A 24,708-nucleotide genomic window follows, 5' to 3' on the forward strand; every position below is an offset into this window, starting at 1 on the left:
CCTTTTATATTTCTTTCTCCCCTTTTTTTCCTTCCTTTCTCTCGCTCGCTGCAGCTGCGCAAGCTTATTAGCGATTTCTCTATCTTTATGTCCATACTAATGTTTGTGGGGCTGGATGTGCTTTTTGGACTGAACACCCCAAAGCTCCAAGTGCCTACTGACTTCAAGGTAAAAGCAAATAAATCCCTTTCCGGAAGCGTTGCCGAAAACATCTATATCCTGATCGGGGATATAGCTGTTGCTCGCTCTTAATCGGCGTGGGGGGAACCGTCTCGGTGCGAACGAGTGTCCAAGAGCGTTTTGGGTTAAGCAGGGTGATGCGGATGCTGGTTGTATCAAGCTCCTGGGCTGCATTTAGGGGTTTGGGGGTGAAATCAGCCTGGCTTAGCAGCTCCGTTGGCTTCCCGCGTGCTGCGGGATGCTGGGGGTCATCTCGGGGCTTCCCCCGATGGCAGCGCCCGGGCTTTTCCCCGGCTTTTCCCTGCGCCCGGCAGCGGCACGCCAACGCCCTCCGCTCTCTCTCCCCAGCCCACCCGGCTGGACCGCGGCTGGTTCGTGTTCCCCTTCGGCAAGAACCCGTGGTGGGTGTACCTGGCGAGCGCGCTGCCGGCCTTGCTCGTCACCATCCTCATCTTCATGGACCAGCAGATCACGGCCGTCATCGTCAACCGGAAAGAGCACAAGCTGCGGGTGAGCGTGGCGCCGGCTCGGCCCGTGGAGGCGGGATGGCCATGGAGGTGGGATGCCCCACAGAGGCGGGATGGCCATGGACGTGGGATGTCCCACAGAGGCGGGATGCCCACGGACGCGGGATGCCCCATGGAGGCAGGATGCCCATGGAGGTGGGATGCCCCACGGAGGCAGGATGGCCATGGACCTGGGATGCCCCACGGAGGTGGGATGCCCCACGGAGGCAGGATGGCCATGGACCTGGGATGCCCCATGGAGGTGGGATGCCCCACGGAGGCAGGATGGCCATGGACCTGGGATGCCCCACGGAGACACAGGATGCCCACAGACGCGGGATGCCCGTGGACGCGGGATTCCCCACGGACGTGGGATGCCCGTGGATGCTGACCCACCGGGGCGCTGTGTTGCAGAAAGCGGCGGGCTACCACCTGGACCTCTTCTGGGTGGGCATCCTCATGGCCGTGTGCTCCTTCATGGGGCTGCCCTGGTACGTGGCGGCCACCGTCATCTCCATCGCCCACATCGACAGCCTGAAGATGGAGACGGAGACCAGCGCCCCGGGCGAGCAGCCGCAGTTCCTGGGCGTGAGGTGAGGAAGGGCCGGCCGCGCTCTTCCTCGGGCGCCCGGGCCGAAGGAGGCTCCCTCCGAGGGAGGGTGGCCGAGGGGGCACGGCCTCATCCTGCCCCGCTCTCCGTTGGCAGGGAGCAGAGGGTGACGGGCATCATCGTCTTCGTGCTGACGGGCATTTCCGTCTTTCTGGCCCCGATTTTGAAGGTAAAACCGCGCCGCTGGGGAAACGCGGGGCGGGAAGCGGGAGCCGGGGTGAAATCCCAGCCCGGGCTGGCTTTTCCCTCTGGAAATTCCCGGCGTTTCTCCGTGCGCCCGCAGTACATCCCCATGCCGGTGCTGTACGGCGTCTTCCTCTACATGGGCGTCGCGTCGCTCAACGGCATCCAGGTGAGCAGCCCCTCGCTCCCGGGCGCCGGCGGCGGCAGGGGGGTCCCGCGGCGGGGGGCTGACCCCCCCCTCGGCCCCGCCGCAGTTCTGGGACCGCTGCAAGCTCTTCCTCATGCCGGCCAAGCACCAGCCCGACTACGTGTTCCTGCGGCACGTGCCGCTGCGGCGCATCCACCTCTTCACCCTGGTGCAGATCGTCTGCCTGGCCGTGCTCTGGATCCTCAAGTCCACCGTGGCCGCTATCATCTTCCCCGTGATGGTGAGGCCCCGCCGCGATGCATCGCGCCGCCGGACGCACCGGCTCCTTCATCGCCTCCCCTCTCCCCGCCTAGATCTTAGCCCTGATCCTCGTGCGGAAGCTGCTGGACTTCGTCTTTTCCCAACACGACCTGGCCTGGATCGACAACATCATCCCCGAGAAGGAGAAGAAGAAGGAGGACGACAAGAAGAAGAAGAAGAAGGGCGCCAAGGGCGACAGCAGCAGCGATGACGAGGTGCGGGGGGCTCGCGGGATCCCGCCGCCCTCGGGCTCTGTGGATCGGGGGGGTCGGGAAACCTGCTGATCCGACCCACGGGAATCTTTGGCTTCGGGATCCTGCGCGCTTGATGCCCGGGCCGGCGGGTTTAGGGACCGGGCAGGGCTTAGGTGCTGCCGGGGGGCTCCAGCGCGGGGCCGGGGAGGATGGCCAAAGCGTCCCGAATGCTCGGTTTTAGCCGAAAAATCCCAGCAAGAGCTAAATTGCAATGGAAAAGAGCGGGGAGAGGCAGGGATTGGGCATCGTACGGCTGCAGGGTGCTGCTCACCGGTGCGAGCCACTGCTGCGGGGTCTTCCCGGAGAAAAGCTGTGCAAAAAGGGCCACCGGTTTATTGGAGCAAAGGATGAGCTGGGATTTGCACTTGGAGGAAGGCTGAGCCTCCTCATCCACCCTGCTGCAGCTGCTCCGACCCGGAGGCGTTTGGCATCCCCGGGATCTCCGGTGCAGAGCGCGCGGTGCTGAGAGCGATGCACGCGTTGCAGGCGGGGGGGGGGGGGGGGGGGCAAGAAAAGGCTTCGGGGGGGGGGAGAAACGTTTTGGGGGAGGCCAGCGGGGTCGTCGGGGCTCCCCGGCAGCGTTTCACGTCCGTCCGTCCGTCCCCCCCCAGGAAAGAGGTCCTCCGCCCGGAGCGTTGCGTTCCGACTCCTCGCCCAACGGCTCGGACCTGGATCGCAGGTAAAGGCCGCTCCGAGCCCCGGCGCCGTTCTGGGGTGCCGGGCGCCTCCCCTTCTTCATCCCCCTCCTCCTCCTCCTCCTCCGCAGCATCACGCTGCACCTGAAGATCTCCTGCCCGTCGTCGCCGGCCTTCAGCTACGCGCGAAACCCGCTCTGCGCCGTGCCCCAGGTGAAGATAGAGATGGAGTCGGACTACGACGACACCGACACGGAAAAGCAGCCGCGGGACATGGGCAGCGAGACCACGCTATAGTCCCGCGCGGCGCTTCCCCCGCCACTTATATATATATATATCGATACCTGGATATTCATATATATATATATATATATTTATAAAGCAAAGGGGGCTGCTTTTTCCCCGGGACGGACTGAGGAGACCTGCGGCCCCGGAGGCTCCGTTTCTCCGGTAGTTTTTAGCGTAACGAGCTAGACGCGCTGTTGACTTTCCTCCCTTTCCGCTGGGCGAAGGTGTCGGAACGAGGCTGAAAATGTGGAAAATGGTATTTTGGACCCGGCGCGGCTGCTGGGATGCGGAAGCCGGAGGCAGCGGGGATGCGGGAGCAGCAGCCCCGGGGGGGAAAGCGGCTCCGGTTTGTCGCTGTTGCCGCTTGAGGGCAACAGCAGCCCGGCTGTGAGCGGCTCGGAGCAGGATGGGAGCAAGGAATTGGGAGTGGTTTCTGCAAGGAGTCAGGAATGATTCCTGCAGGGAATCAGGAGTGTTTTTTTGCATGGAATCAGGAGCGATTCTTGCAGGGAGTCAGGAGTGGTTTCTGCAAGGAGTCAGGAATGTTTTTTGCAGGGAATCGGGAGTGGTTTTTGCATGGACTCAGGAATGATTCCTGCAGGGAATCAGAAGTGGTTTTTGCATGGACTCAGGAATGGTTTTTGCATGGACTCGGGAACAATTCCTGCAGAGAATCAGGAATGGTTTTTGCATGGAATCAGGAATGGTTTCTGCAGGGAATCGGGAACGATTCCTGCAGGGACTCAGGAATGGTTTCGGCAGGGCTCCAAAGCCGCCTCTCGCGCTGTCCGGACGGGAACGAGCCGTGCCTTCCCAGCCCCTTTGCAAGGGGGTTTGCACCCGGTTTCGCTCCCGAATCCCGGTTCTATGCACGTGGATTAACAGCGAGTGGCTCGAGCCGGGGAGCAGCCAGCACGCGTGTCCCCCCGCCACAGACCCCCCCACACTTCGGAGCCGATTTCCTCCCTGGCCGGGCTGGGGGTGGGCGGCTTTGAAGAGCCCAGGTGGTTTCGGGCTCCCACCCAAGGAGCTGATGCCCGACAGCTGAAGCGCAGAGCCTGCTCCGACAGCGTTTTTGGCTCTTCCCACCAGCCGCTTCCCCTGGAAAGGCAGGTAAGGGAGAGGTCGGGAGCCGGCAGCGCGCACGGTTCGGCTCTCGTCGCTATTTCCAGCAGCGCCGCGGCGGCCGGGAGGCTCTCGGAGGGCTTTTCCCAGCGGTTTAGAAAAGCTGGTCTTAGGCAGCCCTCTCCGAGCTGTTTTTTTCACCCGTTTCTCTTTGCTATAGATGCATTTCTCTTGCTCTATTTCGAGGCCTCGCAGAGCCCCCCTTTCCCCCCCTGCCAGGCTCAAGCAGCCTATTTATACGAGCAGAGCTCTGCACTCAAACCAGCCGCACGGGGCTTTCGGGGACACGAGTCGAATATTGCAACTGGCCTGAACCCGCGCGTGGGACAGACCCCAGCTCTTTGTAAATAGTCGAGCAAAGGCGAACGAGATGACTTGAACGCCATTTCCTATTTATAGCAGTTTTTCTGGTCCAAGTACGTTTCCCGCCTACCGGGGAGACGTGGCGAGATTAATAGAACAGTATTACTCCAGCTGACACTTAAGCAAGAGCCACTTAGCTTTACATTAACAACTCTTTCAACCTGAATGCATCACGTGTATTATTTTCTAGTGTTTTGTACCAATCTCATGTGCGGTAGCTGAAGCGTGGTACAGGTAGGCTTATGATTTTAATCACTTTTGAAGACGTTCACTTGCTTTACCCGGTATGTCAGTTCTGCTCTACAGCACCCATGGAAAGGCTTTGTGGGCTCTTGTAGATGTTTCATAGAGTACAGCTTGTTTCAACTGAATTTGTGATTTTTGCAGTTTCACATGTGGTTTCTACTTTTTTTTTTTTTTTTGTATAAGACAGCACTGGAGTGTAACAAATTTGCAGCCTCCACTACACTACCACTTTAGCCATTTTGTATTTGTCATTAATACAACCCAATAAATCTCATTTAAATTATTCTCAGCTCTTAAGTGTGTTTCTGGTGCAAGCTGTCTAACCCTAGATTGCTTTCCAAGTTGCTTCTTGCTTTGTGTTATCAGCACCCTCCACTACAGGAAAGAGCAATGAATTTTGCTCAACCGTGGCTCTAACTAGAGCATGATAACAGCACTTTAGCTTCAAAACAAACATTTCTGTTCACAGAAAGGTGGTATCAGGCTCCCACCAGACATGCAGCCAAATGCTTTTCTCCATGGTATTACCTCCATGCCCTCTCCCCTAGGAAAAGGCCAGGACATGCTTCGGCATACCAGAGTAGTGCTGCTCACAAGCTTTTCAGGCTGCTGGAGACACCACCCCACAGGTAAGGTCAATTCTAAATGGCTAATTATAGCTTGCAGTAATGTGCGGTGGAGGAAGGTGAGTTTATACTCGGTGTTACCCTCTTCTTCTCACACAGCTCTGGCAGGTCAGACCAGCTGTTAGGGAACAAAGTGAAAAATTTGAGTCTGAACATCTTGTTCAGACAAAAGGCTGCTTACTTCCAAGGTGAGCAGACAGCACGCAGCACTTGCGTTTTGCTAAACTCCAGGGAAAAGCCAGACCCTGCCCTGCTGCAAGGCAGCTAGTAGTGCTAATGCCAAGATAACCCCTTAGCAGAGGGCAGCTCTCCTTTTCTGAGGGCAGTGCAAACTCCCCTAGCAGTCGATTTTGCTTAGAAATAATTGTAGGACACAAATAAGGGCTTTTTTCCCCCCTCTCATACTTTATTCAGAGTTGCCTGGATTATTCACTGAGCACTTACATGCTTTACAGTAGAGTCCAGGGAAACTTCAGGTGTTCAGTGTGGTCACCAACAGCCCCCACAGTGTTCTTTGGTTAGAGGGGAAAAGAGTTTTAAAAGTCACCACCTAACTAGGAAATACCAGCTCAGCTGCACACTAGAAGAACATGTTACCTCTGATCTACCAGTGCTCAGGGACCTGGACAGGCTGAGAACAGACATATGGCTTGTTTCAAGTAACTTCTACAGAACAGCTTAACTCAAACTAAACATCCGAGTCGAGTAAACAAGTTCAGAGAGAGTCAACTGCTAGCCGTCCACCTAGACCAGGCATTTGTGAGAACAGAACCATGAAGGCCATTCGGCTGGCACCGCGGAGCAGCGCTCCGCCTCGCACGGGATTGCTAGCACCATTTTAAGCTCCTGCGGGAGCTGCACGCCCAGACTGCTCCCTAGTGCCTGCAAGAGAGGTGCAGGCTACAGGTTTGACTTCTTGGAGAAAAAGCAGCTTTGCTAGAAGTCATTACATACTGAGTAGGCCAAGAGTTTAGATGCTTATACCTTAGTACAGCTAATGCACTTCAGCTTCAAATAAATATCTATGACCTCAGAAGAGTAAATTCACTTCCAGACAATAAATAAAAATATTGCATTTTCTATCGGCCTGCTTGGGAGTCGATTTGGAATGTTGTTTTCAGTGCTAAAGAGTCCCACGTTAAACAGTCAGCGCTTTCAGCTCTTTGGGTTGCAGCAGCTTCTTGGCAGCTATGATGGTGTTCTTCATCAGCATGGCAACTGTCATGGGCCCAACTCCCCCGGGGACTGGAGTGATGTAACTGGCTTTCTTCTTCACCCCTGCAGGAAGGAGTTAGAGCTTAGCATGTATATCAGGAGCAGTAGCATTTATCAAGCTGGCTTTTGAAGCTGCAACCAAGCTAGCACTGCTGAAGTTCCTCAGGCTCCCAGTCTTCAAGTCGGACTGGAGACACCAGTACTCTTGTCCCCTGTTAGCCAGGACAGGGCACACTGTACTCTGACCAAGCTTAACTTGAGAGCCCAAGTCAGGGGAAAAGCCACATCTAATCATTATAGCGCTTAAGTCCACAGCCAGAGACCAGATGTGGCCCTCCTGCGTGCTCCTGGCAAGGTCTACACGGAAGCACCAGCCTGAACATTTGTAGTCTGTCTCTTCCATGAGCAGGTGCCAATGTCTTTTGCCAGGTACCCAGAGATGCAGGAGGCATCACAAGAGCCTGCTGGGCACTGCTGCAGCCAAGTGAGGAGCAAGGCCAATGAACAGCAAGCCAGAAGGTAAGTCCTGCACATTTCCATGAGGTGGAGCCTAGAGGCAGGAGTCCGAGTATGAAATGAAGTAGATAAAGTGACCCAGCTGCAGCACTGGTCTGCATCTGCTCCATCTCACAACCCAGGACTCTCCCCCCTGCTTCTCAGAGCTCAGTGTTTAATGCTCAAAGTACCAGAGGCCAGAGCCTTTTATACCTTCAAAATCCACATCTCCAACCAGTTTGGGTTTGGCAGTGACAGGATCCTGCACTCTAGTGATGCCCACATCAATAACTGCAGCTCCTTCTTTGATCATGTCAGCTGTGATCAGATTGGGTATGCCTGTATAAAAGGAAAACAGAACTGCTTGTAGCTATGTTTGTTGTGGTTATGGCTCTGCAGTTGTGTTTACTTAGCCCATCCCCACGCTGGCACACAGCTCCAGCAATGTTTTTGCATCTGCACAGAGCCAGCAAGCTGGAACAGTATCTCAGTTCACCACAACCCAGTTGGAGCCATCAGCTTCACCCAAGGGCTGTAAAACCCCAGCACAGCAGGGAGGTGGGCAGGGAGCAGCAGCTCACGGTTCAGCCACCCTCTGAGGGTGGAGCATGTTTGTCTGGTTCTACCAGATACTGCCTCAGCTGGCTGCAAGCTGAGGAACTCGAATTCCTACACTCCCCTCAGCTGGTTAAGTCTTTAGGGAGTCCTGCTTTGGTCTGTTAACTATCTTGGGCTATTTACTCAGCTTCTGCTGCCTTTATCTGCCAGCAGCAGGGCTGTTGTCCTTACATGCAATACCACCTTCAACACCACCAGCACTTTAATCCTTTCAGGATCTTGTTTCTTTCTACCTTCTTTCCAACCTGCATTTCTCTCCTCCCTGCCCGCAGGCTTAGGGCAAGCTTCTGCTGGCAAGCACAGACAACCTGAATCAGCAAAATTCTTCTGCAGATGAGCTATCCCCATGCCTAGGGCAGAGCCTGGAGAAGAGGACACCTGCTTGGGCAGCTCCTCAGGCTCTCAAGGTGGTACTGCAGCTGTCCTTCAGCAGCTCCTGTCTCTGGGTAAGCAGATCCTGTCTGTTTTCCACACACACCCCTACATAACTGCCTGAATGTTCAACAGAGCCTGTCAGTAGCTGTTGTTTGGATCCCATCAGGTGCTTGGGAGCATACCAAGGCATCCTGCCAGATGTTATTTTGCATTTCAAAGACATGCAAACAGATCAAGCATGTGGCTAAGCTCAGTCTAACCTGGCAGGCTCAGACAGCCCCTCCCCACCTTCCCAGCCACCACCTAGAGCAGCTGCAGACAGCCACGGAAGAGCCAGGCTCTCCTTTGCTACAAGTGCTGCCTCAGAGGGGAAGGCCCCGGGACATTGGATACCGACTGGATTGTCACCTCAGGGCAAGGATTCCCACCGTAAACACCACATGTAAGCTTCAAAGCAGCATCCTCTGTGCACCTCGCCTACTCCAGAGTTTGGTCTTACCTGCTGCTGCCACCACAATATCGGCCCGAATTGTGTGCTGCTTCAGCTGCTCCTTGGGAGTGTAGCGGTGCGATATCGTTACTGTGGCATCACCTGAAAGAGCGGTTACACAGAACATTTTACCCATGGGTCCTACCTGAACCTGGCCACTTCCAACTCCTGGCCCTCAAGACCACCCTGGTGTCTCTCAGGAACATCAGATCTTGATGACCAACCACAGGGAGCAGCTTATGAGAGGACAAGGACTTCTGCAGATGGCCCTGAAGCATTACAAGGCTGCATATGGGCACAGTCATCAACTCCTCAGCCATGGAGGTCACAAGCACTTGAGGCCCCAAGCAGATATAACCCACACGATGTGCCACAGTCCCAGCACTGCTTGAGGAGTCCAGCAGGGACCATGGGAGAGGCACAGAGAGTTTCCTCCTGCAGCCATTCGGGGCACCGAGGCCACCAAGCTCCTACCTCCTGGGCGCTCGTGCCTGCCATCCGTGTGCAGCAACATGGCGATGGGCATTCCCACGTTCTTCGACCTGCCGGCCACCACCACGTTCTTCCCCAGCGTCGGGATGCCTACAGCACACGAGACCCGGTCTTAAGACAAATACAAGCTGGAGTTATGCTGGACAGCAGACGAGTTCTGCAGCAACCTACCAGTTCTCTTAATGATCTCCCACACGCCCCACGGGGTAGCCGGCAGCATGGAGTACTGGTCTAGGCACATACGCCCCACGTTTATCACGTGAAAGCCATCAACGTCTTTGTCTGGGGTCACAGCGTTGCAAATCTTCCGCTCATCAATATGTTCTGAAAAAACAACAAAAGCTTTAACCCCAGGGATCAGCCAGAACCAGCTCTTTCCAGGCAGCCGGAGTGCTGACCTGCCACACCGGCCCCTTTGCCCCTCTGGACTTCGGAAACTTGAAGCTGCTGAAAACTTCCAGCAAGTTCAGAGCTAGCAGCTCCCACCAGAAGGGGACTGGAACCGCACTGGGACTGCAGCCTCTTTAATACAGGGGGGATATTTTTAGACAGCCTCAGTGTCACAACTAAGTCCAAGCTTCTGGCTCAGGAAGATGATACGACCCATACAGGAATAGACTTCTGCGAGCCCCAGCAGCATAACGTATGCAGGCAGCTGTATGGTGGAGCTGCTGTATCAGTTTCTTTAGGCTGCAACATGGCAGACCGAGGTGAAGCCCAGGAGTTATCCTGCGACATGAGAGCTGGCGTTCTGGCACGTACAGACGCTTCAAAACTTTTCGTAAGTAGCAGGAAAGAGATGGAAGATGGAAGTCTAGCTACTCACCAGGTAGAGGAAGCTGCACTAACAGACCATCCACATTGGCATCATTATTTAGTTTGCTAATCAAATCCAGTAGCTCCTCTTCAGTAATAGAGGCTGGCTTGAGGATTGTTTCACTGCTGATTCCTGTGCAATCAAAGCGCTGTATTAGAGAGCTATACATACACGAGCAGGAACCTTTTCCTCAGTCCATGCCATTTTGCAGGTCAGCCCTGCATCACTGCTGTACCAAATCTGATACGAGAACACCATGGAGCGTATGTTTTGTGTAACAATCACTGCTTTCCAGGCTGGAGGCTGCCACGAGTCTTGCAAGTTAGGGATAAGGACCACTAGTCACTGCGTGCAGCCACCCTCAGGAAAGACTATCCAAAACTCAGAGCCCTCCCAAGCACATGGAGCCCTTTGAGAGCTTGAAGGGGAGTGTGGTGTGACAAAGATGCAGCTGCACTTGTTGTGGACCCTCCCAACAGGGTGAGAAGGGGATGTTTGCTTAAAAATCCAGAATACGGAGTTCGATGTTGCATTATTCTGTTTTAATACTTCAGGGCATATGCAAACTGCATCTGTTAACTACGCATCAGTATTACTATGAAAGCAGCCAAAAAGTAACAGTAATTGCTGGGGTAAACCTGGACTGGTGAAAAGCTGCCAGATGGCTGCCTCCTGAAAGCTTCCCCCAGTGTAGAAGACTCCCAGCTAAAGGAAGATATTAAAGTCACTTGCTCCATTTTTCCAGAACAGCAGAGTCCGGGACGTACCTACGTCAGCCGCCGCCTTGGTTTTGTTCAGCACGTAGGAGTGGCTTGCGGGATTTTCACCAACGAGAACCACGCTGAGGTGAGGTCTCTTGTTCCCAGCTGCCACCCACTGTTCCACCTCGTGACGGGCTTCCTGTCTGATCTGCCGGGCCAGCTTCCTCCCAGAAATTACAACCGCATCGTTGCTGCAACGGACAGTGTAAATGAAGCCGTCAGTGCTGTTAGGACCATCACATTCAAGCTTTGTGCAACAGCCACCCAGGAAACAGATGCCAACCACAAGGCATTACAGAAATGGCTGTTTTGCTTCAGCCACACACATAGGTCTACTGCAACTGCAGTGCAAAACATGATTTGCATAAAATATCAGGGAAGCGGCACATTGCAGTCTTAGTTTACAGTTTTGCTGCCTGAAACCTTGATACTGGACAACAGAACTGTTGCAAGGACTAACTCATTTGTGCAACCTGAGAAAGCGTACAGACTATTCCCTTCTGGAAGGGTGAGAGTCCACGTGCATCTCTGTCCAGCACATTTCAAGTTGGATACTACGAGTTTCCATTTTTAGAAAGTCAGCCACCCATCCCTTTCCAACACATGACAGCTCCACTACAAAGGACCTGCACAAAGCAGAACTCATTCCACCGAGTGGATTTTCCACTACAAAGGTCTATTGAGCAACTCGGCACCTGCTGTGCCGCATCAAATGAGCATGTGTTGTGCTCCTGTGCAGCGTGCTGTTGCCGGACATCCCAGTCTCCCACAAATCCCTCAACAAGCAAGGCAGCACAGCTCGTGCCCTCCCTTTCAAGGGATTGCTTCCCCCATCAGTCACCTTTTCAGGCAGTTAAAGCTGTGCTGAGGATACCTGGTTTTACCCCCTGCAAGGCTCGAAAACTCCAACTTTCTGCCAGAGCGGCAAGGACACATTTTCCCACCATCTGAACCACACGGGAACAGCTCCTTGCACACGTTTCCAGGCTAAATCAGTAGCAGGAATACACGGTCACTGCCAAATGCATTCCAGGCAACTGCATACCCCACAGGATATAAATATATTTGGATATATAGGATATTTGGCTTGCTCAAAATACAGCTGAGGTCACAGCTGCCAGGCCTCACTGACAGCAGGCTGTGCACAAACTTTCATTTTTCCTCAGGTTTTATCTACCATTTGCATCTGAGAGTCATGCTCACTCACTAGTTCCCCTGTGACTGGATTTACCTTCACAAGTTTCACCTCTAGACTTGGCTACAGCATTTGAGCCTGGCTTTCCTGCACGGCCTCGCTACAAGCTCCTCGCTCACCTGCCAGATTCCTTCCTGGCCAGGACAGGACCTTCCGTTAGTCCCCTGGCGCGAAGCGGGCAAAGACGCTCCACGCAAGGGACACTTGTGGCATTAAGGAACAATCACGAGGACCAGACAATTCCTGAAGCAGCAGCTTTGGGCAGAGCAGCGACAAGGCCAAAGCATCCATCAGAGCTGCTCCAGGCGGGCGCCTGCACGAAGCCGCTCCCAGGTCCCAGCCAGGTAAGAAAGCCTTGTGCCAAAACACTTAGAGATGTAGGGAATCTTTTGTTCCTTCTTAAGCCTAAAGCTACTCACGTAAGTAGCTTTCCCAGTATTTATGAATCACAGTTCATCGCTAAATGAAGTCATCCAAGTCAGATCTAGCTAGCAGTAACCAATAAAAAAATCCATCTCAGACTAGCTCAGCCTGGCAGAGCTCTGAAGCCAAACTAACCTTTAAAGCCTGCACTAAACATAAAAGGAAGGCTGCTATCACCAAAAGACAAGTTACCAGTCAGTGCAGAGACAAGTCAAGCCAAGACTTGACCAGACCATGCAGGTTATGTGACCCTCACAGCCAGGGGTGCCGGGGGGAGATGGCTGGCAGCAGCCTGCTGTTCCCCAGCTTTGGGGTCTGTGGGGTAGCCCAAGGTTGACAGAGAACCAACTCAAAGTGCTGTTTAAAGCATGAAACAGCAAAAAATTCAGAGGGCAGGCGGCCACTCTCCCTGGGGGTGTTGTGGGGCACTGGGGTGAGCTGCTTCAGCCTCGGGGCATGTTGCTCAGGCAGCAGCTGGAGAGGAGCAGGCAGCAAATTCTGTTTTTGGGCTAAGCAGTAACAGGGGAGGCACTGAGAGGGTCTCTCCGGTCCCCTCGCACCACCTAAAATGGGGATCAGCATCCCCCCCACACCGAGGGGACCCCGATCCCCCTGCGAGGGGGACATGCTGCACCCAGGGGCTTCCGGGTGCCGCGGGCAGGGCCCCCCCGGGCGGGGTGGAGGCTGCCCGGGAGGCGCCGGGGCTGCCCGGGGCGGGGGAGCGGCCCCGGCTCTACACGCAAGGCGGGAGCGGGATTTCATCAGCCTGCACCTCCCGGGGCGGCCGCTGGGGGCCCAACTCATTCATTCCCGGTATCCCGGTACCGGCGGCGGCCCAGGGCCGGGGGGGGCCCTCGCAGCCCCCCGGGGTGTGTGTGTGGGTGGAGGGTGAGGCTTCCCCCCCCCCCAACCTGCCCCAGACCCCCGCGCCGCGACTGGCCGCGCACCCGGGACAGGGATGGGGACCCGGTACCGGTGCCCCCCGCCGCCGGTAAGCCCCGCCCCCACCGGTAAGCCCCTCCCCTTGCCGGTAAGCCCCGCCCACCCCCTATATAAGCCGCCCACCCCCGCAGGACGCTCCCCGCCGCCTACCTGGGCGCCGTGAGGTGCAGGCGGCGGCCCCGCGGCAGGAGGAGGAGAAGGCGGCCGCCGGCGGGGCCCTGCGCGGCGCGGCCCAGGGCGCGGAGCGGGCCCAGCGCGGTTGCCATGGCTCCCCGGGGCGGCGACGGCGGGCGGTGAGGGACACGCCGCGGGGGATGCGCGAGGACCCTGCCGCCCCGGGGACGCCTTTATATAGCGCCGCGGTCAGCCCCGCGGCCGGTCGCAGCCAATCGCCTCGGCCAGCCGAGCGGCGACGCGAAGGTGGGTGTTGATTGGCGGCGGCGCGGGAGGGGGCGGGACGGAGCCGGGGATCCTGCGCTGCGATTGGGTCAGAGGGAGCGAGGCGCTCGGGAGGCGGGGTGGGCGGGCCGAAAGGAACCGGAGAGGGTTCGATTGGTGGCGGTGGGCGGGGCTTGTGCGCCGTAGAAGGGCACGGCGGCGCTGATTGGCTCGGCTCGGGGCTGGTGGGGGGGGGGGTTGCAATAGGGGCTGGGGGTTGCGTAAGCCGGGGGCTGGGGCTGGGGTCACAGGGTCAGGATCAGGGTCAGGCCTGGGGTCATAGGGTCAGGATCAGGGTCAGGATTAAGGCTCAGGTCATAGCATCAGGATTAGGTTGAGGGCAGGCCTGGGGTCACAGGATCAGGATTAGGGTCAGGATCAGGGCTGGGGTCACAGAATCAAGGTTAGGGTCAGGATTAGGCCTGGGGTCATAGGGTCAGGGTTAGGTTGGGGGCAGGCCTGGTGTCACAGGATCAGGATTAGGGTCAGGATCAGGGCTGGGATCACAGAATCAGGGTTAGGGTCAGGATTAGGGTCATGGCTGGGGTCATAGTGTCAGGGTTAGGGTCAGTGTCAGAGCTCGGGTCGCAGGATCAGGGTTAGGGTTGGTATCAGAGCTGGGCTCACGGGGTCAGGATTAGGGTCAGGGCTGGGGTCACGGGGTCAGGATTGGGGTCGGCATCGCAGTTGGGGCTGGCGGCAGGCTGGGGCTCAGGGCCGGGGGCGCGGGGTCGAGCTTTCCCGCTGCCCTCCAAGCGCGGCGCTCGCTCTCGGGAAGGGGCGGTGGGCCGGGAGGGGTGTTTTGGCAGTCCTCCAGGCTGTAGGGTCCCCACACAGACACCCCCGGGGCCTATGGGGTGGCCCTGCCCCGTAGCGGGGGGTCCCAAGACCACGTGGGCGTTCCAGGCCTATAGGTGAGGACAAGCCTTTGAGGGGTCCCAGACCCATAAGAGGGCTGCCAGGCCCAAGGGGGGGGTCCAGTGCTATACAGGGGAGCCCAGGGCTATAGGGGGACCCAGACCTATGGGGGGTCCCAGACCCATAGGGGGGCTCCAGCCCTAGATGGGGAGGGTCCCAGGTCGATATGGGGCTCCCAGGCTTATGGGGGGGGGGGGAGCCTAGTCCCATACAGGGGTCCTAGTTCCATATGGGGCTCCCTGTTCCATAGGGCCCTGCAGAGCCGCTGCCTGGGCAGGGCGGTTGCCATGGTGATGGCCCCGCCCCGCCCCCTCCGAGGCCCCGCCCCCTCCGCCGAGGCCCCGCCCCTCCCGCCTATGCCTCGGCCCCGCCCCGCCCCTGGCAGTCTCGCCGCGCGCGGAGCTCTCGCGAGAGCGGGGCGAGCGGCCGGGCGCGGCCCGCCAGCAGCTGGGCCCGCGCGCCTGCAGCCGGCGGCGCCGCCTCGCCTGCGCCCGGCCCCGCGCCTCGGCCCGGCGCCTCGCCATGAGCTTCCTCTTGTGAGTGCCGGGGCCGCGGGGGTCTCTGCGCGGCCTCGGGGGGCCCTGGGGGTGTTGGGGGGGGGAGGCTGGGGGTGTTGGGGGCTCTCTGAGAGGCCCTGGTGTGTGCGGGGAGGCCCGGCGGCCTGCGGGAGGCCCTAAGGGCGTGAGGGGAGCCCTTGGGGGTGGCCGTAGGGGCGTGGGGGGCCTCTGGGAGGCCTCGGGGAGGTTTTTGGGGGGCGGTAGTCTGTGGAGGGGGCCGTGGGGGTGAGGGAGGTGTCTGAGAGGCCGCGGGGGGTGTGTGTGGGGGTCTCGGGGAGGCCCTGGGGGTGCAGCGTGTCTCTGAGAGGCTTTGGGGAGGCCCTGGGGGTGCAGAGGGTCTCTGAGAGGCTTTGGGGGAGGTCTTGGGGAGGCCCTGGGGGTGCAGAGTGTCTCTGAGAGGCTTTGGGGGGGGTCTCGGGGAGGCCCTGGGGGTGCAGAGTGTCTCTGAGAGGCTTTGGGGGGGGTCTCGGGGAGGCCCTGGGGGTGCAGAGTGTCTCTGAGAGGCTTTGGGGGGGTCTCGGGGAGGCCCTGGGGGTGCAGAGTGTCTCTGAGAGGCTTTGGGGGGGTCTCGGGGAGGCCCTGGGGGTGCAGAGTGTCTCTGAGAGGCGTGAGAAGGCTTTGGGGAGGCCTCGGGGAGGTTTTGGGGGTGCAGTAGTCCTTGGGGGAGGCTGCGGGGGTGAGGGAGGTGTCTGAGAAGCCTTGAGGGTGTGAGGGGGGGGTCTTAGGGAGGCCGTGGGGGTGAGGGAGGTGGGTGAGATGTCGCAGGGGTGTGTATGTGGGGGTCTTGAGAGGCCCTGGGGGTGCAGAGTGTTTCCGGGAGGCCTGGGGAGGCCTCGGGGAGGTTTAGGGGGTGGTAGTCCTTGGGGGAGGCCCTGGGGGTGCCGAGTGTCTCTGAGAGGCCTGGGGAGGCCTCAGGGAGGTTTGGGGGGAGGTAGTCCTTGGGGGAGGCTGTAGAAGTTGGGGGGGGGTCTCTGCAAGGTGTTGGGGTGTGAGGGGGAGGCTTTGGGGGTTGCCATGGGGGTGGGTGGGGGGTCTCGGGGAGGCCTGGCGGGTGTTTGAGGGGGCGGAGGCCCTGGGGGCGCAGCAGGGGTTGAGGAAGGCCTTGCAAGAGGCCGCGGCAGAGCAGGGGAGGGGTCTCCAGAGGGGGTCGAGGGGAAGCCTTGGGCGCGTACGAGGGCCTTGAGGCAAGGCCGTAGCGGCGTACAGAGCGTTTTTAAGGAAGGCGTTAGGAGGAAGCTCTGGGTTTGCGTGAGGGCCTTGGGAAATGCTTCGGGCAGAAGCCCGGGGGGTTAGTGCGGGGCTGGAGGAAGGCTTTGAGGGGTGGATGTTTGGGGGGAGGCCTTGGGGGGAGGCCCTGGGTGTGTGAGGAGAGGGGCTGAGGAAGACCCAGGGGGTGCAAGGTACGGGGGTTGAGGAAGGCTTTGGGAGAGGCCCGGGGGGAGGTGAGGAGCGCAGTGCTCCGCGGGAACCTGGAGGAAGCCCTGGGGGTGCAGGTGTTCTTGGGAGGCGGCCTCGGAGGTAGGTGCGGTGTCAGGGTCAGGCTGGAAGGCAGTGGCAGAGGGTGTCTCCTGGGGTGAGCTATGGGGGGGAACTTGCTTTGGGGCAGCAGATTTGGAGCAGGGAGGGCACCGGGGGAGGCAGGCAGCCCTGGGGAGTGCCCAAGCAGCGGGAATACCCTGCCAGTGCCTGGGGGGGAGGCTCTGGGGGTGTATTTGGGAGTGGGAAGCCTTTGCAGCGGGAGCGGGTGTGTTGCGAGGACTAGTCCCTCCTGCGTGGGGAGAGTTTGGGGGGGTTGGTCTTGCGGGGGAGAGTTGAGGGGGGCCCTGAGGAGACGGATAGGGGGCTGTGTGAGGGTTGTAACTGCTGGCTGGCTGCAGGGATGATCCCCCGTAGTGGGAGGCGCTGGGAATTTGCATGTGTGTGTGGCGAGGGCCTTTTGGGCAAGGGGGGTGATGTGCTGTGGGGGGAAGGAGAGGCCTGGGGTAGGGCTGATCTCTTGGGGAAGCTCTCGAGATGGATGGTTCTCCGGCGCGTGGAGGAGCGGTTCGGGATGGCGATTTGAGCGCGGACGAGGCGGAGAAGAGGAGGGGAGGCCCTCGCCTTGTGCGAGCGTGGCGTTGGCAAGCCGGGGAACACGCTGTAGGACGGGCAGGAGTGCGCCAGGTGGGCTGAGGTATAGGGTCATCTTCAAAGACCACCTGAGTGATGTAGAAATGAGTCTTTAATGAGCTACAGAGGATGGGGTGTTGCAGGTACGCGCGTTCGTAAAGGGTGAGCGGTAGCTTCTAGCTCTCAGGTGCTGCATGTGAGAAGAGTCGGTGACTCGTGGAGTGAGAAGTGTCCACGTAGAGTCGATTACATGCTGGGTCCGCTTCTCCCTCAGCGTAGCGGGAGGCGGCAGCTCGGTTCGGAGCGAGCTGGGTGTAAAGCTCCTTTATTTCTGCACCCAACATCGCGCTTAAGGGGAGCAGAGACTGTGGTAACGTTGCATCAGGAAGCTTGCACGAGGCGTGTGTGAGCCGAGCGCGTCCGGTTGCGTGCGGCTTCGAGGCAGGGTGCCAGCGACGCCGAGCTGCGCCTGCCAGATAAGCGCGTTTCCACTCGGCGACTGACGGGAGAAATTTCGGCCCCGCCGCCCCTATCGTTTGCAGCACCCGAAACCAGAAGCAGCGCTGGCAAAGGCAGCGGGACTGATAGTCTTGACTTAGCGCAGGAGCAGGACAGGGAGGGCTCTGCCCGGTTCGGGGTCTGAACGTTGCCGGTTGTGATTTAAAGGCGTCAAAATTGCTCCCTTTCCAGTCTCGTAGCCGCGCGGCTGACTCCTTGCGTGCGCATAACTCACTGCGTTTATCTTTCTCGATCGGCGTCTGCTCGTAGTAATTCTTAGATCCTCTGCAGGATTCAGGCTCTGTTGTGCAACGTGCTGCACGGTTTAGAAAGACTTAGTCCTTTCTCCCTGCGCAGAGCCTGTTTTGGGGCAGCGTTAGCGTTTGTACGCAGAAACGAAGCTAATACTGTTGGGTTTTTTTGGTCACAGATGTTCTTTTGGGCGCTCTGTGGAGGGAGCCTTAGGTAGCGTTTTCAGGGCAGGGAAATTCAGGAATGGAGTCACTGAATGATTTGTGTGTCGAGCACAGATGTTTGCGCTACACAATACGCGGAGACTGTAACCACAGCAGCGATTTGCATCGCAGGGCTGGCGGGTGCTAAGCTGCTATTTTTAGCAGGCAATTTCCTATGCCGTGTTTGAGCACTAAGTATCTAATATTTGCCCTAGTAAAACTAAGGCAGCAGTAACCAACAGGTTTTTGGTTTTGTGGCTGGGTAAGGTGGGGTTTTTTTCTGTTTTTTTTCTTGACCTGTCTGCCAGTATCATTTAATGCAACTGTTATGTTTCTTGCGATTTAAAGAGGATGTAGAAAAGAGAACCGTGCGTGCGTTCTGCTAGCGACTGCTAGCTTTCGAAATGAGTCAAAGGATTTCCGTGTGAGCAGGCGAGTCCGTAGCGGTGCTTGCACTCGAGTGCCTGAGGAGCCGCTTTCCTGTGGCGGTCGGAGGTGGGAAAGTGATATTTCATTTGCACGTTCGTCCACGTTTCGATAGCAGAGGCTGAGGTGGCGGTAGGTGAATTTTCCTACCTTTGCAGAAGCTGCCCCAAGAACGGAGGCGATAATGGTTGATCTTGGCGCGTTAGTTCCTCCCCCTCTCGCCATGCCTCTAGGCTTGATTTTTCTGTAGATAACGTGGCAGTAAGGTTCTGCCTCAAAGCACAGAGGGCAACGCTTTCCTTGGCTAAAAGGAGCTATAAATGCTACTCCAATGCAAAGCATTCAGACTGTCTCGAGTACAGGGCCCTTTTCACGTGGATGTGGTTCCACTGCAGGGTTTGACGGGTAGGGTCCCGTTCAGAAAGCCAGGGTCCGCTCCCAAAATTGCGAGTAAAGCTCACGTAGGGAGCTGTGGCCCATCTCTGTTCAGGATTTCTCTTGCTAAATTGGCAGCAGGTGATTAGCATCTTTTTTTTGTGAAGCTGTCAGAAATGCTTTGGCCCGCACATAAGCTCCGTCCTCCCCGAGGAGGATGACAACAGGCCTGGTGTCAGGGGCGAGGGGAAAGGGAAGGGCCGCTACGTAACCCCCGTTAAAAGTGCCGGATGGCAAGGGCGAATACGGCAACCGAAGGGAAAGCCGCAGCGGGAATTAAATATTTCTGAGAGGGGAACGCTGCCGAAGGACTAATTGCCACCGTATTTCTCTTTTGTCAGTGGCAGTCGCTCTTCGAAAACCTTCAAACCCAAGAAGAACATTCCCGAAGGCTCCCATCAGTATGAACTCTTGAAACATGCCGAAGCCACTTTGGGGAGCGGTAACCTTAGACAAGCGGTTATGTTGCCGGAGGGAGAAGACCTTAACGAGTGGATCGCAGTTAACAGTAAGTCCTAAGAAGGAGTAATCCACCTGAGCGCGGAGGCAAAGTTAAAAATACATGTATATACATCTCTGGTTTTTATCCTTAGGAGAAAGAGTCCCCTAAATGAAATTCTTGTTTGTGTCTCAGACATACTCTAAGCAGCTGAATCGGGGAAGGTCGGGGTAAAAAGAAAGAGTAACTTTTAGGACGTGCCCCGAGAGCGAACTGATCCCGTGTCAAATAGACGCCGAGCTCAGGAAGCGCAAAAAAACCCCAAGGCAAACCCACGCTGTCGGTTGTTGTTTTTTAAAGGTCAGGCTTTTAAAGGCGATTTGGTTTCTGAACGGTTAAGTCCGTGTTTAGGGGCAAGTTTTCAGTATCAGTATTTTGAACCGTAAAGCAAGCAGTCAGCATTGTCGGCTGCAAAAATCACGCCAGCGAACGACACGGCGAGGGGAAATGGAACCGTGTTTGTCATGGAACTCTCGGTTTGTGCTTGCAACTTGGAAGGGTGGCGTTTTTTCCATTTTCATTTTATTGTTGTATGCGGAATAAAAAATACTGGGTTAATTTTGACAGCTGAACAATTACAGATAACTTAATTTGCTTTTAGCGATTGCTCTGCCTGGCCTTGAACTCTATTTCTTTAGATGTTAAAGGGAAAAAAAGCAATTTCTGAGCAATGGGAGGCAAAAAGGTCAAGCCGCAAAGATTCAGCTTAAAGAGGATCTCTGGTATTTGTAAAAACCCTCGGGGGGGGGGGGGGGGCATCGTCCAGGATTTTTCTAAAGGCACCTAGAACACGAAGCAGTTTATTTGCAAGTTGTGAAAAATGAGAAGAGAGCGCGCAGGCTGCCGTTGAGCCCGGAGTCCCTTTTCGTACACAGGGAGCTGCGCGCTTTGTTGTGTTGCTAATAGAAATGGTGCGAACTGCTGTAGGGCTGGGGATAGCTTTTCTTTTTTTTTTCCCGGTCTCTGCTCTCAAGTAGCCTTTCAAAAAGAGAGGTCAGGCACTAGAAATTGGTTTATCTTGTGTTGATGTGAAAAAACAGGAAGGCCTTTTCTGTGCGGCTTTTTTTGATATTTTTTTTCCTTGATAAATTGCACGCTGCTTTTCCGCCACGGTGAAGAGAAGCTTCACGCTGTGCAAATAGTAAGTAGTCGTAAGCGGAAAAACGTGATGAAAGCTCACGGAGCGAGTAAAATTCCTAGCCTGTCAAAATAGCTCCAAGCGTTTGGCCAGGCGACGCCGTACGGAAGGGGAACGTTTGTTTGCGCGGAGAGCTTTGCGGCGCGTGCACCCCCCCGCGACAGCGTTCCTCGGAGGCTTTGTCGGCCAAAGGAAAACAAAGTAGCGCTACGGTCCGCTCCGCTTTTGCGTTTTGAGTCACCTCAGTGCGTTTTCTTTCCAGCGGTGGATTTCTTCAACCAAATCAACATGTTGTATGGGACCATTACAGAATTTTGCACAGAAGCGAGCTGTCCGGTGATGTCTGCTGGACCAAGGTAAGAAGCTTGTCACGGTCTACAGCCGCACTATATGTGGGGGGAGATGTAGTTGCGCGTAGGACAAAGATAGAACAGGATGTGTCTGGACGCGCTCCCGCAGCGACGTTCGGCCACGTGCGAAGCGTGGAGTACATTAGGGAGAACGCCCGGCGTCGGTAGCTGTTGGCCGGTCTCGTGCGTTAAACACGTGGGGATTTTTTTCTCTGCCGATCAGCGAACACATAGGCCTGAATCTCATTGGGAACCCAAAAAGATCGGTTTGTTAAAACGGTTCGTTTTAAGGAAGATGGTAGGTCAAACCTGATCTGAAGGGTCAGCTCTCGCTCCTGAGTCTCACCCTAGCCGCTCAGCGTGCTGTCTGAGGAATGCTCCGAGAGACCGTAGCGTGCTTTTTAAAGTACAAGCGGTTCTAATAGCCGCCGCTGCCGGTACAGAGGGGAGCGCGAGGTGACACCGGACAAGCAGACAGTCGGGTCGGGTTACCGTACGGCACGCGTAAGGGATGGGTAGCGGAGAAGAGGCAAGCCGTTGGGGAGAGCTATAGTGGGAACGGGAACCTCGTGGTGATTCGAAGGAATAGTATGTACAGTAGGGAAGTGCTTTGTGAACGTCGTAGCGGTTTTTGGGGCTCTCGTCTCTCGAGTCACGTCGGTGGCGCTTGTCACGCGGTCGAGAAGGGTGGGCGGTGGTTTTCAGGGTGCGAGTTCGGATACCTGTTGCCGTGTCAGGGTAACTGCTTTACAGGAGACGGTCGGGGTGTGTCGAAAAGAGAAAAAGTATAGAGGTTAAGCCCTTGGGGTGCCTGGTTGTTTTTTCAGAGTTGTTTTAGGAGGTTGTTTTTATGAATGTGCACAAGGAGAGAGTGTATATGATGGCTCTGAGCTAACTTGCAAATGGGTGTAGAGTTTCTCCCAAATTTAGCATCCCACGTACAGTGCCAAGCGCTTCCTTGCAGGCAGAAAGTAATTTATCTACAAACTCTTTCGCCCCTTGAGTTTGGACGCCGTTATCTCGTTGAGTTGAATGGCAGGCTACAGCGGCGCGTCTCGTTCGCGCGGTTGGCAGAGGCCATTCGTCCTTTGGGGCAGTAATTTGGAGCGTGGCTAATAAAGCCGTAGTCGCAGGGTGCCGTGTGAAGTCCTGCCTCGCTTCTTGAAGTGGCAGTAACTAGACCGCGAGGTTCCTGATTCTATATTTGGGGCCGTTTCCTGTAAAGACTTCCTGTTTGAAGCGCACCATTTGTTTTCGCCCGTCGTCGGCCGAGACGCGACGCGATCGCAACGCGTCGGTCGTCCCCCCCCGCGCGGCTTTTGCAGGCATCCACAGAAATCCCTGATAATAACCGCTTAGCGTCACGGTAAACATCTGCCCCGGTTCTGTGGAAACGCAGGATGGATGAGCGCGCGCGTCGGTTCGAAACGGCGGCCTCGGGGATCGTTGCTTTGGAAAAAATCGGTCGGCTCGTGCGCGCGGGGGAGCTGATGATGCGCATAATTCCCGGACGGTATCCCAAAGCCATACGTGCAGCGACTGAAACGGTGCGGAGGCGGCCCTGGCGTTCCCGTTCGGCCAAGTTTTGTCCCATCCTAAGGGAATTTTGATGTCGAAGTAGGTTGCCGAAAAATTGAGCGAAGCTTTCGAGGGCCAAACCCGGCGTACGTGGCCGGTCACGGTGTGGTTGTTGCTGTAGCAATTAGGAAGGAGCTGTTAACTAACTGTGACTTTCTTGTTGCACTTGAGAAGCAGTGAACTGGAACGTGAAAGCGAAGCGCTGCTAACGCTGCTCTCGTCCGGTCCGGGGAATCCTTGTTTTGCGGCGGCGTTCCCGCCCGAGGCGAGAAGGAAGGAGCGGGGCCAGAAAAACGCACGTCTCGGCGCCAAGAACCTGTTTTGCTTCCCTCTCCCCGCAGGTACGAGTACCACTGGGCAGACGGCACCAACATAAAGAAGCCAATTAAATGCTCGGCTCCAAAGTACATCGATTACTTGATGACGTGGGTTCAGGACCAGCTGGATGACGAAACGCTCTTTCCTTCAAAGATCGGTAATTGCGATTGCGGGACGAAAGGCCCCTTCCGCGCGGGCCGGGGACGCTTTTCGCGTCGCCGACGGAACCGGAACGCTCACCCGGCACGCACGCGCGGTGCCTTTCAGGTGTCCCTTTTCCCAAGAACTTCATGTCGGTGGCCAAGACGATCCTGAAGCGGCTGTTCCGCGTGTACGCTCACATCTACCACCAGCACTTCGATTCCGTCATGCGGCTACAGGAGGAAGCGCATCTCAACACCTCCTTCAAGCACTTTATCTTCTTCGTGCAGGTGAGTCGCGGACTGCGGCCGGCCTCCGCTCGGTACTCGTGTTTCTTTTTTCAGGGGTTTTTTAGGAGCCTTCCTGCTCTTTGAGAAGCCCAGACTGAGCCTGAAACGTTTTTGCGTGATGGAGGACAGACCTGGCTGCCCGCGAGGGACCTGTACGGTCGGGCTATTCTTTTATTGTAGGAAACGCAACCGAGTCGGCTGCAGCTGCTTCAGTTTTTCTCTCTGGTCATAGCCGATGGCCTGTGGGAAAGGAACCGAAGCTGAAGAACTTTGTTGTTTGCCGCTAAGAGTATGAGGAAGTTTGCTTGGCTTTGCCCAAAAAGAAATGAGGCGGCTACTGCCACTTCTCAGAGGAATTGGAGGACCCAAGAGGCGCGCATTTATGCAGGCGGTCCCTGGCGAAATGCACATTTTGTCCAGGCTTGAAGTCACCTGTTTTCCAGCAGCTCTTTACATTTTGTTTTGTTTTGCTTTGCTTTGTTTTTTTCCCCGCCAGGAATTCAACTTGATCGACAGGCGGGAGTTGGCTCCTCTGCAGGAACTGATCGAAAAGCTGGGCTCGAAAGACAGATAAACTTTCCCCGGGGCGGCTGCGGCCATTTCTTTTTGCTTCGCACGCCGGCCACTTTTCTGCTTCGCCTCCAGCAAGGGGAACAGCGAGAAGCCGGACGGCGCTCGGCAGAGCCCAGCTCGCGTCTCGGAGGCCTCTGGCAAAACCCGGCTTTACTCTGCAGCCCGGACGATGGCGGCGCTAGCCGAGCTGCGGCGCCTCTGGCACTATTTAGTCCATTTTTTAAACTAATGTCTAATGCCAGTCTGGTCTAGAAATGGGACTCAAGCTGCAAAACTCCCCCAGTTTGTTTCCCAGCCAAGTCCAGACCCGGTGTGTTGCGAGCAAGTGCAACTGCTGTCTTGAAGAGGAGGAGCAGAAGGGGCTGCAGTTTCCCCCTGGACCTCAGCGGATGCAGTGCCCACAGTGCCCGGGACGAGCTGGCAGCCACCTATAGCTCTATTGGAAATGCTTCCTGGATTGTAGGTGCACTTTGGATACATGAGCCTTAAAGCCCCTTCCTGGCAGCTTGGGGGGGGGAAGTGGCAGGGGAGGGGGGAAAAAGAAGTGCCTCAGTGCTCGGGCCATGCTCCCTGTCCCCAGGGCAGGGGCCTCCAGCAGTAGCAGCTTTTCTGTATCTCAACCCTGGGGGGGGTTTCCCCCCCCCAAAAAAAGGCAATAAAGTTTCTCCTTCCTGCTTCTTCAGTGTGGTTTCCTTCCC

General features: G+C 56.7%; 3 protein-coding genes across 5 annotated transcripts in view; 2 read left to right on the plus strand and 1 right to left on the minus strand.

Annotated features, from left to right (window-relative positions):
- Positions 1 to 8,672, plus strand: part of SLC4A5 (solute carrier family 4 member 5) — a 28,911-nt gene extending 20,239 nt beyond the window's left edge. Inside the window, exons 19-30 of one of the 3 annotated variants that reach the window (XR_010385161.1) lie at positions 529 to 690; positions 1,101 to 1,279; positions 1,393 to 1,465; positions 1,580 to 1,648; positions 1,734 to 1,907; positions 1,981 to 2,142; positions 2,793 to 2,860; positions 2,948 to 4,217; positions 5,387 to 5,467; positions 7,109 to 7,198; positions 8,065 to 8,238; positions 8,313 to 8,672. Coding sequence is in view for 1 of the 3 variants with exons in the window: in XM_026117823.2 (XP_025973608.1) it covers positions 529 to 690; positions 1,101 to 1,279; positions 1,393 to 1,465; positions 1,580 to 1,648; positions 1,734 to 1,907; positions 1,981 to 2,142; positions 2,793 to 2,860; positions 2,948 to 3,113 (1,053 nt within the window). In the remaining 2 variants the exon portion in view is untranslated. Of the gene's footprint in view, positions 1 to 528; positions 691 to 1,100; positions 1,280 to 1,392; positions 1,466 to 1,579; positions 1,649 to 1,733; positions 1,908 to 1,980; positions 2,143 to 2,792; positions 2,861 to 2,947; positions 5,122 to 5,386; positions 5,468 to 7,108; positions 7,199 to 8,064 lie in introns of those variants that run through there. The other 2 variants (XR_010385160.1, XM_026117823.2) reach the window with 2 other exon arrangements.
- On the minus strand, positions 5,847 to 13,637 carry MTHFD2 (methylenetetrahydrofolate dehydrogenase (NADP+ dependent) 2, methenyltetrahydrofolate cyclohydrolase). Its single transcript, XM_026117824.2, has 8 exons — positions 13,438 to 13,637; positions 10,734 to 10,918; positions 9,976 to 10,098; positions 9,321 to 9,473; positions 9,132 to 9,239; positions 8,667 to 8,759; positions 7,388 to 7,513; positions 5,847 to 6,742 (listed from the first exon to the last, which is right to left on the minus strand). Exons 1-8 carry the CDS (start codon positions 13,551 to 13,553, stop codon positions 6,603 to 6,605), a joined length of 1,044 nt encoding a protein of 347 aa, XP_025973609.1. The 5' UTR covers positions 13,554 to 13,637; the 3' UTR covers positions 5,847 to 6,602.
- Positions 13,638 to 15,000: 1,363 nt separating this feature from the next.
- On the plus strand, positions 15,001 to 24,687 carry MOB1A (MOB kinase activator 1A). The gene is made up of 6 exons (XM_064497795.1): positions 15,001 to 15,179; positions 19,465 to 19,631; positions 21,023 to 21,116; positions 23,030 to 23,163; positions 23,274 to 23,437; positions 23,934 to 24,687. The coding sequence occupies exons 1-6, from the start codon at positions 15,166 to 15,168 to the stop codon at positions 24,009 to 24,011; spliced, it is 651 nt and encodes a 216-aa protein (XP_064353865.1). The 5' UTR covers positions 15,001 to 15,165; the 3' UTR covers positions 24,012 to 24,687.
- Positions 24,688 to 24,708: the final 21 nt, after the last annotated feature.

The sequence above is a fragment of the Dromaius novaehollandiae genome, chromosome 26 (assembly GCF_036370855.1).
Source record: "Dromaius novaehollandiae isolate bDroNov1 chromosome 26, bDroNov1.hap1, whole genome shotgun sequence".
Taxonomy (NCBI): Eukaryota; Metazoa; Chordata; class Aves; order Casuariiformes; family Dromaiidae; genus Dromaius; species Dromaius novaehollandiae.

Excerpts from the sequence above, each read along its gene's own strand:
- MTHFD2 (XM_026117824.2), bottom strand. The coding sequence starts at position 13,553 with ATGGCAACCGCGCTGGGCCCGCTCCGCGCCCTGGGCCGCGCCGCGCAG. Across the intron at positions 7,514-8,666 it reads TATTGTGGTGGCAGCAGCAG|GCATACCCAATCTGATCACA; the intron begins GTAAGACCAAAC and ends CCTTTTATACAG. Across the intron at positions 6,743-7,387 it reads TGGAGATGTGGATTTTGAAG|GGGTGAAGAAGAAAGCCAGT; the intron begins GTATAAAAGGCT and ends TCCTTCCTGCAG.
- MOB1A (XM_064497795.1), top strand. Across the intron at positions 19,632-21,022 it reads CGAGTGGATCGCAGTTAACA|CGGTGGATTTCTTCAACCAA; the intron begins GTAAGTCCTAAG and ends TTTTCTTTCCAG. Across the intron at positions 23,164-23,273 it reads GCTCTTTCCTTCAAAGATCG|GTGTCCCTTTTCCCAAGAAC; the intron begins GTAATTGCGATT and ends GGTGCCTTTCAG.